Source organism: Mya arenaria, chromosome 4 (genome assembly GCF_026914265.1).
Source record: "Mya arenaria isolate MELC-2E11 chromosome 4, ASM2691426v1".
In the NCBI taxonomy this organism is placed as follows: Eukaryota; Metazoa; Mollusca; class Bivalvia; order Myida; family Myidae; genus Mya; species Mya arenaria.
The window spans coordinates 28,594,954-28,607,543 of record NC_069125.1 but is presented as its reverse complement, the minus strand read 5'-3'; the positions used below and the strand labels follow the sequence as shown (position 1 = coordinate 28,607,543).

Here is a 12,590-nt window from a genome sequence, read left to right as displayed (position 1 = left end):
TTGTTAAAGCGCCAGTATATAGTTATATCTGTACTCATAAACAGATATGATTTCAACTGGGAAACCATTATGCGCTATTTTTAGACGGGGAAACTGATCAGATGAGACAGCAACATGATTGTGGCATTTATTCTTTTAATCAAGTAAAATTATGTATTATCGGCCTCCTCCTAGCTCACATTGACAATTCTATGCTTGTTTTGAAGAAATACTGTATTTATTAAATTCCAGACCATCTGGTGTCTAGTCCCTTTAAAGCTCATTTACACTGGTTGCCAATTCTGGCGCAATCATTCTCGCCTTTTCAGCTAAGCATTGACAGGGCAAGTAATTGCTTGTAACGATTGGATGAATAATCGCCAAATTGTTGTTATGCATTTGATAAATAGTCCAATTCCCCCAACATCATTGGTGCAGAAAAAAGAATTGGCGAAAATTTGTGAAAGTATGTCTGGGTGAAATTGTCCAGTAGTGTCTATCATTTTGGCTCATAGTCTTGTGTGTATATTGAATTTCTGAATCGTTAGTTTTTGAGAAAGTGTCAGCTGGCCTCATTTTGATAAATAGCCTGTTTGTATACTTTCAGAATGTTTGTGAAATATATGCTTTTGTGAAATTGTCACATAGCCTGTAACATTTTGATTTATTAAACATGGATACCAATTTTCCCTTTTTCAGAGAATTTCCTCTCTTTTAGCAACAAACATTTATAAACTTTAAATAGCTGCCTTTTATTTATAAACTTAAAATTGCTGCCCTTTATCTGGTCAATACAAACAATGATCTTTTGTATTTATAATGGGATAGGGATAATCTTTGAACTGATTTCCTCTTTATAGCCTGATTTTTCGTGGAAAAGTTATGGGTTAAAGAATGGCCTTGGAACAGGCATGTGGGTCAGCAGGCAGATGGGCTGGCAGGCGTTTAGGCGGGGAGGCTTTAAGGTGTTTATTCTATGTCATAAAGTCAATAGTTTTATCCAATTGTTATGAAACTTTGTCAGAATAGTTGTCTTCATGTTGTTTTAAATATGTGTGAATATGGGTCACCTAAGGTCAAAATTTAGGTCACTAGGTCAAATCTTAGGAAATATATTCACCCATGTCATATTTTTTATTTATTTTTTTCATGAAATTTTTAAAGTTCTCTTTCTGCAGGATATCTTAGTCACATTGAAGTATAATGAAATTTTAGCAAAAACAGTTTTTTTCTGCAGGATATTTAAAAAAAAATCTCAAATTTTCATGAAATTTGGTTAGTTTTCATACATCCAAATGCACACATGCTTTCAAACTGGCACACACTCATCATTGACACGTCAGCACCACAGCCAATGATTGTATTTTCAGGATCTTATTAGGCCTAAAAAAAAATATGTCTGTTTCCTGTAACCCGACCGACCGTAATTTTTTACCGCCGACCGCAATTTTTTTATGCCCCAAAATTCGAAAAGTCAGATTTTTAGCGATCTCTGGCCTATGATGACAACGATAATTTAAATATTTTGATAGTGTCCGAATCTTTGCATAGTTACAAACGTTTCCGGTTTGGCAAGTTGAAACAATGGCAAAAACCTTAATGGCTGTGACATTAAACTGCAGGGCTTTCAATTGACCCAAGCTCCCGGGTTTTAACGCACAGGAATCGTAAATGACCCGAAATCAACGCATCATCCATTTGTAATATGCATCAGTTTTGACACGGGATATTTCGGTGTGAGAGTCGGTATCATCTGAAAGGAGCCTCAATGCATGATCTGAATGTTTGTTTAACCGGCAAGAGCAATTTACACCCGAAGTGACAAGTGATTATCGATCTGGAATCTGATCGGTAACCTTGTCAATTAGCAGCACTCAAACTCAATGACGTAATATTAACTCCGCCCATTATGCAAATTAACGGATACCTTCCGCTTTTTCGCTAAGTGCAATGGTTTTGAAAAACAACAATGCTAGGATATATTTTGTTCATTTATTTTAAGTTTTTTTTATTATATCTCCAGTTAATTAAAAAATATTCTTATAAGTTTTTAATGAGTTAACAGAAAAATAAACATTTTTCATACCACATGGTCTAAAAAGCACGGAAAACAGGTGCACGCTAACTTCCTGTCAATTTTAATGAAAGTGAAAGGAGAACTACGTAGATCGTTGTCAGTGTTATAGTTTAGTTCTATCACGGACCTGGTTTATAGGTCCGTAGTTCTATAACAAAACTGTTATAGTTTTGCCATTTATGAAAAATACGATGTTGCAATACTGGCAATAGGAACGTTAAATGTTTTTGTTTACTTCCGGAAAAAAAGATAAACCTGAAAGTGAAAGTTAAAGTAAGAAAGATGTCGTTGCAACTAAACAATCGCTGGTGCATATTGGAATTTGACAAGGATGCACTGGATTACATAACGAAGATGCATTAACTAAATAATATGTACGTCAGAGTCAGAACATATTTTACCAAGTTTTGACTCTGGGAATGTTTTAACCCCCGTAGTCCAGTCAAGTCCAGAAAAGGAAAAAAAACAACAAGGTATTCTATTGAAAGTTACACTGATTATTGTGCTTGAGATTTTTACAGAATGAACTGTGGATCTAATACAGCAGATCTTTTTAAAACACTGAAAATTGTTAAAAAAATAAGTTATGGAAACTATTTAAGGTACTGTACGTGTACTAGTTTTGCTGTTTTACTGTTTAAAAAAGAAAATGGTATTCCTTTTTATTAGTCAGTCTAAGCTTTTTTGATACTGATTCTAGTCTATTTAAACATATTCCAGTCCAATCTGTTATTTTACACTGTTCGCTGTCGAGTCAGCAGGTAAGGTTTAAGTGTCCAAGCAGTGAACAGCGTAGACCATGGGTCTACACTGGTCCCAAAGATCTGTTCAATTCTGACAGCCTCTAAGAGTTAAATGGTTTAGTCATTGATTCTAGTCATTTATCAATCGAAGTATTGATTTATATAAAATTATGTTTTGTGGAGATTCTTGCCTGTTCTTGTAACAGCATTTTATTTTATAATAGTTGTCATGTACATTTAATTGTAATACAACTTGATATTATTACACAGTCTATCTTAAAATAGTCTGTGCAATAATATCATGTTTTATTATTAGAAAATGTATGCATTTTGAAAGTTTTGTTGAAAACATTTGCCAAAAATAAATTGTCTAAATGTTCTTTGATTCACTCTTTCACTGGGTTATATTTGCAAAGTCTAAAGATGAACTGCTTCCCTGGTGAACATACTGACAATGCTCAAAATTGCACATAATGTTGCCACCGCTGGGAGTCGAACCCATGGCTTAGTCTTGATTTATTACAATGATGATGTATTTTATGTTTTGATGGCTGTCAAGCTAGCAGTTTTAGCTTATAAGTGGCAGAAAGATTGAATCTATATATCACACTGAATTCTTATTAAAATAATTCACAAGAAATAAACTTGAATTTGGATCATTCTGACATTAAAAACCGACCCATCTTTTTTTCAGCATGTTACAGGAAACAGACATATTTTTTTTTTAGGCCTTATTTTGCTTCTTTGGCATGTCATCTGGGGCTAAAAAAACTAGGTCTCTTGGAATATTAAGAAAAGCTGATGTATTTATAAAATGGTCATTTTAACTCACACGAATGGAATAGTTTCTGTTGATTTTCATGAAATTTTATCAGATTATTTGTATGAATAATATCTCTGATATGCATAAATATGGGTGTTCTTGGTTAAAAAAAGGTTAGGTTTGCAAAATTGTATTGTCAAATAAATTATACGTCTTTAATGTGGCATAGTAATATTGGCATCTTCTTACAAATTTTAGTTGGCATCCGTGTGTATAGCCTTTTTAACCAGTTTTTCATGAAGTGAAACCTGGTTATTAGAATGATGACCGTTGTTGTTCAGGCGGATGGCAGGGTGGCGTCAAACTCAACTATGAAACTGAATCATTTCAGTAAGGGTTAGGGTTGACATATCTTGACCAGACTTGGTCTATAGGAAGAGTTTATGGATACCTTTCATGGGATTGCATTTGGGGTCCTTAGGGTCAAGGTCACTGTTACTAAAAATAGAAAAATGGTTGAAACTGAATAACTTTAGTTAGGGTTGACATATCTTGACCAAACTTGGTATAAAGGAAAAGATTATGGATATCTTTCATGGGATTGTGTTTGGGGTCCCTAAGGTCAAGGTCAAGGTCACTATTACTAAAAATAGAAAACAGTTGAAACAGAATAACTTTAGTCAGGGTCCACATATCTTGACCAAACTTGGTCTAAAGAAAGAGTTAATGGAGGCCTTTTATGGGATTGCATTAGGGGACCCTAGAGTCAAGGTCACTGTTACTAAAAATAGAAGAATGGTTGAAACTGAATAACTGTAGTCAGGGTCCATATGTCTTGACCAAACTTGGTCTATAGGAAGAGTTTATGGATACCTTTCATGGGATTGCGTTTGGGGTCCCTAGTGTCAAGGTCAAGGTCACTGTTACTAAAAATTGAAAAGCGGTTGAACTGAATAACTTTAGTTAGGGTTGACATATCTTACCCAACTTGTTGTATATTTTTGAATATTTGTGCAATGTATGTCTGTGAGAATTTGTCTGCTTGGGTCTATAATCATTTTGATTAATAGGCTGTATTCATATATTTTCAGGACAGTCAGAGGGCGATTCATCCACAGACCATGCTAGCTCACCAACCAGTAAACTACATCGGTCCCGGACTAGCGTAAGTCCACTTTCGCAGAAAAAGATTTAAGGATGAACATGATAAACCATTTCTTGTTTTGTAAAAAAGTTTGAAGTTTGAGATTTGGCTAATTGACATCGTTACGGCCTAAGATTTTTCAAGAAAAAGGGGGCCAGATCCTTCCCAAAAGTGACTCAGAGCCTAGATGAATCCTATCACTGTTGATCAAATTTGTAACTTTTATATTAAAATTTGGGTCCAGGAACTTCATACTTGGTATGCTAGTTGTTCATGACTAGTAAATGACCCCTATGGATTTTGAGATCAAAAGGTCAAAGGTCAAGGTCGTGGTTACCTTCAGGTAAAAAACATTATGTTGGCAGTGACCTTAACCTTAAAATTTGGTTTCTGCTCAATAACTAAAGAGCGCTTGTACCCATGAACTTCATACTTGGTATGCGAGTTGGTCATGACTATTAGATGACTCCTATTGATTTTGAGATCAGTAGGTCAAAGGTCAAGGTTACAGTGACCTTGAGGTAAAAACAGTTTCCGCTCAATAACAAAAGAACGCTTGGAGCCAGGAACTTCATACTTGGTATGCAAGTTGGTCATAATAAGTAGATGACCCCTATTGATTTTGAGATCATTGATGCAATAGATGTTCACTATTGAATATGGGTGAATAGGCCAAACATCAAGGTTCCTCTACAGTCCAAAAGTACAAATTTCATGTCCATCATTGATTAATTCTCAGCAATGACCACACAATTGGGGAGACAAGCACTTTTTCAAAAAAGCAATATCTAGTTTTCCTGTTTCAATGTAAACAACACTTCATTATATAAAAACTATGCAATATAACTGAAGGAAGATAATTCAGTATTGCAATATTTTTTATCCATAACACAGTATTTTCCCTTTGTCTATCAGGTTATATACTATTAATTTATTTTCCTATACATTTCATTGTAAACAACACTTTTTTCACAGATTGGAAAAAATATCATTTCTAGCATTTCAAGTATATACCATTCATACATTCAAAATTCAGTTCAATGCCCATTGATTTAAACAATAAAAAAGGTATCATGTTTCTTCTTAGAAAATCACTTTCTTTAAAATAAGACAACATTCATTGATCAAGGGATACTTATTGCATCAGACAAGATATAAGAAAACTTCTAGTTAATTCTCTGAGATATTCATGATTTTTTTCTCTCTGCTGGTTTCAACTGAATTTAGTACAAAAACTATAAATGGTGCGCAATACTCAAACTATCATTCTGCTGTAGCAATTTTACTCTTAAATATAGAGAGTGCATCCTGGACCACATCCAGGCACTTGTTATTAAGTTAAAATGTACCTTCATAGGTTAAGAAGGTTAGAGAACACTAAAAAAAATGTTTATTCTTTAATCAATTGACCAACTTGCAAGTAAAATTACATTGATTTCTAGTGATTCACGACCACAAACACCATATATGGGGAGAAAAGTACACTTGTGTAACATTAAACATCATTAGAACAAATGTTATGTTTCTTATAGAAAATATAAAATTGGTTGAATGTAACCACATCCACTGCAATGGTGAAAATGTTAATAAAAAAAATAAAATTAAGTAGATCAAGCATGTTCAGCAAGCTTTTTTTTAAATCACAAACTATCCAGCTGTGAGCATTGAACATCCAACAACTAAATCCTATACAGATGGAGTGGTTTGAGATGGTGTAACCATGCTTTGCTTCAATGTCATGTGTAAAAAGAGAAAAGGAGAAAGGGATGTTAACAGTGAGAAGTGACTTCCACACTTGTGTAATTTTCCCTGAAAAGTAATATAAATAAAAAATCTTGTCCTGTTTCATAATTTGCCTCTTGTCTGCTGGCACTTGATTGTGTAAAGCTTACATTGAAAACGATTAGGCGACAATAAAATTAATTGCTAGATTTTCTTCCCCGCCCGTCCACTCTTTTTTTCTGCAGCCCTTAAGGGGCTATATATAAACTAAAAAAATTGTTGAACAAGGGTCTGTGTTTGCGTATCAGTCTGATACTGTCCGGAAACAGTGTTTATTCGTACCTACGGTGTTAATGACATTCACATGTAAAATAGGAGAATTGTTACGATCCTGTTTGTGGTTCGTCTAGAAACGCATGTAAACGGTTCCTTATGCAAAAAGGAAGAGCATGAATATTTATTCAACGGTCAAACAGTCATATAAGAAAATCAAAAAATAAAATAACAACCCCCATTCACATTTAAAAAAAAATTGTATGAAAATCTAGCAATTAATTTATATTGGCCTTAGCCAATTATACCCCATAAAACTTCAATCACTTAAGATCTGTTGACTTGTCTTGTTTAATTGCTATAATGAAAGTTGTTATTACGCATCACAAATCTAAAAAAAAAATGCTGACATTGACAAAATGTTTTTAGCTTTTGCTGGTTAATTGAAAGTGTCGATGATGCAGCTATCTCATTAATTCATGGATTTCGTCCCATCCTTTCCTTCAGTCCTTGCCTTCAATCAGGAGATTTTTGATCAAGTAATTAATTAATTAGGTTATCTGGGGGGTTTTGAAGAAAGAATTGGCTCTGTTTTCATAGCTTTGGCGTCAGTGGTGTCTTGTAAAAACTTTAACCTTGGCAATAACTTAAAATCTGTTGAACATGAAACTTGGTACACATGTTGCCAGAGACAATCATGTACATGTAGAGCAAGGCCCTTACTTTGGCATTGATAACAAGAACAAACATGCATTGGCTCAGTGGAGCTCCAGGTCTTCAACAAAAAACGGGCTATAAGAATAATGAGGTTGTTGATGTGTAGGTGGATGAGCTGGTGTTTAACATTGGCTTCTGCCCAATTACTTTAGTAAGGATTGATGATAGTGATAAAACTGGTATTTAGGTAGCTTATGTGAAGTTAATTTTTTATTGCTTTTCAGGGTTCCCCCTGGGTTCTAAAAAGTTGTCGCCACTTTTTCGCGGGGGGTTAAGGGGGCCGCGATAGGCCCCCTTACGGGTCCAGGGCATCGCCCTTGTGGGGGCCAATGGTGCGAAGCCCCCTGAAGCTCATGGGGTTTAAGCATTTTAAGAGCCTTAAATTGCATTTAATTAGCACATTGTCGTGCAAATCATAACATTTTGTTGTACATGAAGCACAAGATATTAATAGCAAATTGTTATTCTGTTGACAAAATTCATTGTATATGGACTAGTATATAAATAAAAAAATATTGCAAAAAATGTGACATAAACATCAATATGTTGATTTCAGTCTAATGCCTGCATACAATAAAAGAATACATTTGTGAAATTATGAGATAAATTTAAAATAAATGGAAACTCAAAGAAATATACATTGTCAAACTAGGGCCATAACTTTCCTAATAGAAATTTGTCTACCTACTCTTTACTCCAGCCAACCTATTAGAAGCCTTATCAAATGGGGTTTAATCCTATTTATTTGATTTCTGTTAATCTTTTTGACACTTTTTGAACTCTTAGAATGCTGCATTTATAGCAATTACAAATTGCGACAAAACCGAAAGCAAGTCTATTTTTAGCGCGTAAACGTCATTACGAAATTTGCATATCACGTGACTTTCCGACAACATAAAATTCTACGATTTGCATATTTAAAACTAACACTATAATTACGCAACAACAAGGCTGTTGAGCTAAATATTAAAATTGTTTGCTAATAAGAGACATAACAGTTAAAGAATGTCATTGTTTATCCGTGAAAGCAATAAAATTCTGCAATAATTAGCGAGGTGTTGACTGGGCCGTGACTGCTTGCCCTAATTATCGGATTAATTTTTGTTGTCGCACCAGCAGATGCGCTTGATTTATGACAGTGACAGAATCGATTATCATGCAGGCCGCATGGTCACCACTTACGTCATTTTAAGAAAATATTTTAGAAAAAAATCGTTGTCGCCATAAATTCGCCAAATTTGAAAGGTTGTCGCCACTTTTGCGATTTTGTCGCAAATGGCAACAATGGCGATCGCCAGCGGGAACCCTGCTTTTGAGGGGGGTAGGGTCAAGGTCAGGTTCACTGTTACTAAAAGTAGAAAAATGTTTCAACCAAATAACTTTAATTCAGATTGATGGATAGTTATGAAACTTGGTCTGTAGGTAGCTTATGTGAAGAGCTAGCTTTGGATTGTTTAAAAGAATTTGGGGTCAAGGTCACTTTTACTGTTACTATAAACATAAAAGTAAAGTGAAAGACTCTGCTGCTATCCTTTTAATTCAATTGCCAGAAAATAAGTGGCTATAATTTCTAATTGCCTGATTTTGGCGCATTTCAGCGCTTCTAGTTCATACTTTATGACCAGGCTATGAATTACTTGCAGAATGCATCATCAATATTAATGCACTTATGCAGTATTAAACTGAGTGGAAAAGTTTGAAATATTCCTTGATAATTGATTTCAATTCTCCAGGAAGTAGAAACCTTGAAATGCATAGTTTCGATGCATGAATTATAAAACATGATAAGTATAGTGTCTTGAAATATTTACTACTTTCAAATCACTCCCCTGGAATAAAATTGAGACAGCTTTGTGAGAGAAATTGAGATTTACTGACAGTTAGGGTTCCTTTCAGTACTAAAAATTGACAGACAATTGACGATAATTAAGTTTTAGATGAAAAGTATGAAAATTCTGGCAATGTTCCTGAATTCTAGAATTGTGCGACTCTGTGAGATAACACCATTAAATGGGAAGAAAATTGTCATGGGAGTGAAGTAAGTCGGTTTGATGTTGTGTTAGGAAAAAAACGACAGGTCGTGAACAGATGTGACAGAGAAAAAGAGATTTGATTACAAGCAGTGTGATATATCATGTAATGCAGCTTTTTGCACAAAAGCTAGTTTAGGCTTGCTTTAATGTCCCAGAGGAAATATGTTTTTAGCTTGTTTGATTTCGAAGAAAAGGAAGTCATTGCCTTGTTGTCCCTGGCCTCGTCAACATTTACATTATTGTCAGCGTTGTTGTTCAAACACTCACATTGGCCTTAAAACTCAAAAACTAATTATAATATTCATGTGAAACTTGGTATAGATGTTGTCATGAACATACACACATGTATACTAAAGCCTTTAACTTAATTAGGCTTTAATAATTGTTGTGTTATGCTCCTTCTTTGACTGAAAAACAGAAACACTCTGTCACACCAATTTCTGCCTGATATAAATTTTATTTGTGCGTGTGTACGACTGCCCATCTGGACTAAACCTTATCCAAGCTGTATCTTGATCATGCATTATAGGACAAATTGCCATGAAGGTTCACCATGATGATGTGACCTGTTATGCACAAGCCCCAAGTCTGTACCTCAAAGGTCAAGGTTGCACTTAGAGGTCAAAAGATGAAATGAGTACTGTTAGGTGAGGTCAAGGTTGCACTTAGAGGTCTAAAGATGAAATGAGTACTGTTAGGTGAGGTCAAGGTTGCACTTAGAGGTCAAAAGATGAAATGAGTACTGTTAGGTGTCCCTCTATCTTATATAGAACACCTAGTATAACTTAACCAAATGCTATGTTATAATTAACAAAATAATAATATTCTATTTGTTCAACTCCATGTTAATCAGAGTGAGTATATTGCAATTGTATCACATTCTGTCTGTGTCAAAGGTTCTTTCAACAGGCTCGACATGTCGCCATTTGGTGTCTAGTTAAAATATGATCAATATTTTGGATAATACTAGAAAAGAATTTATTTGTCTTGTTTTTATTTTTATATTAATGTTTTGAAAAATAACCCTGCTCATTTCTAGAAAAACATGATATTCATATGACATTGGTGCAAAATTTTAATGTTTCCAGGACCATATACAGATTTACAGCAAGGCCCATAACTCTGGCTAATATGATTGTCAGGTTATTGATGCCCCTTATTTGACTAAGAAAAAAATCAGAAGAGCGTTAAGGTTTGATCCTCGGCATTCTTGTTTCCTTTGGAAATATGCATTCAAAATGATGTTAAAGGGGCAAATACACCATATGGTCCAAAATCGGCAAATACATAATTTCCACAAGACAAGCCTAGAAGCTAGTATGAGGCCGATGATACATCATTTTACATGATAAAAAGAATATTTTGTCGCTGTCTCAGCTGAGTTGACCCGTTTAAAATAGCGCATAATGGTTTCCCAGCTAATCAGTGTGTATATTTAGCATGTGAATGCATGTGATACATCAATAAGTAAAATTCATAATTGCATTGTACCCAACAATATAAATTTTAATTAATTTTTGACAGTTTTCCTTCTTTCTTGCAATCATACCATCTGGTTTCTAGTCCCTTAAATTGGTTAATTTTTCACGTAGCAATATTTTGTTAATTTAATGTGAGGAACTTAATTATATTACCACCTGCGTACAATCTGAGAGTATGTTGCTTTAAATTAAGAAACTTTTTAATAGCAGCATCTGCCGAAAATTGGTTAATCATGGAAGCTTTAAAGTTTAGCAAATATAATGTTGGAATTATATATAATGTAGTGGAAAAAGTTTTTCATTCCCTGTTGGAATTATAAATAATATAGTGGATTTTTCTTAGCAAATATAATGTTGGAAGTGTATATCAATGGCCTAACTTCAAAATGCTAAAGCTGCACTTTTTCTGTTTCGTAATTTTTACATCACTAATGTCATAAAGGCGAGCCGCATCTAAATGTCGAGCAATGATTGGACACCTCAAAGAGAAGCAAAAAAGCCTAACCTTCAAACATTGTAACAACAAAAAATGTTACCTCAGGCATTTTGTAAAAAAAAATGTGCGATCAAATTACCAAGATTACATACTTAAAACGTTGGCTACTGAAAACATGGGGTTTTGTAGCTTAGACATTTGGAAGTGAGGCCTTCGATACAATATAGTGGAATTTTTTTATTATTTATTTTATGATAAAAATCAAACATGGGATCATTAACATGAAACAATTACCTGTAAACAGACAATAAAAAGAAGTTATTTGATTAATTCCGCTGATGAAAGTCAAGAGAGATCAGAAGTCTAATGTACTTACATGTAGTCTTAATGGGGAAAAAAAGAAATTAAGTCAATGGAGATGCGGGATCATTTTTGTGGCAATATTTTGAAGCAATCAGGGTAAATGTTTTTCATCGACTTCAAGAGATCAATTGTGTGCAATTGATTCGGGGAAGCAAGTGTTTCAGGGGAAGAGAATGAGAGAAAATGAACATTAGATGTTGATTTTGTAGTTTATGTTTGTGGACTAAAAGTTACTGTCTGTTGCTATTGCATGCGAAAATGTAATTCAGACTACAACTAGAATTGTTTGGGTTGAATGTGAAGATTGAAAATTGGACTAACATTTTTGTCTTTGTTTTGATTGGGAAAATGTGAATTGGACTACAAGTTTGTGATTGCGATGAATGTGAAACTAAAAATATAAGGATTATGGTATTTAAAATTCAGTAGAAATTCTGCAATTTTGTATTTTAATGCTTCTTTGACATCACGAATTCAAATATTTGCGAAATAATGCTAGTAAAACATGAATGTTCTTTGGAAACTAAACAGGATTATGGTGTAAAATTTCATACTAGAAATTATTTAATATCATGGGGTTTTCTTTTTCTGACATCATGAATTTAAAATTTGGCAAATTATGATAGAATAACTAATCTTTATGATGCCGCGAACATTAACTGTATCAAGATAATTAAAACATAAAAGACACAAAGACGGCCTAATATGCAAGTTGTATGCGATTTACAATTGTGGTTTACAGTATTCTTTGAAAATGTGCATGCTTTTGAAGAAATAAAAAAAATGTTACATTTTTAAGGCAGAAATTAATAAAAAGTGTGTTTGGCGTTTAAATTACATTTTTAGGTGTGGGAAGGTA

General features: G+C 34.0%; 1 protein-coding gene across 9 annotated transcripts in view; it reads left to right on the top strand.

The window, feature by feature from the left end:
* Positions 1-12,590, top strand: part of LOC128230092 (oxysterol-binding protein-related protein 8-like) — a 118,632-nt gene that overhangs the window by 47,600 nt on the left and 58,442 nt on the right. For 8 of the 9 annotated variants that reach the window (XM_052942098.1, XM_052942096.1, XM_052942100.1 and 5 more), the window contains one exon: positions 4,654-4,727. The exons of the other annotated variant lie outside the window; for it this stretch is intronic. In XM_052942098.1, the coding sequence (XP_052798058.1) occupies positions 4,654-4,727 (74 nt within the window). The remainder of the gene's footprint in view (positions 1-4,653; positions 4,728-12,590) is intronic. 9 annotated transcript variants of the gene reach the window in all.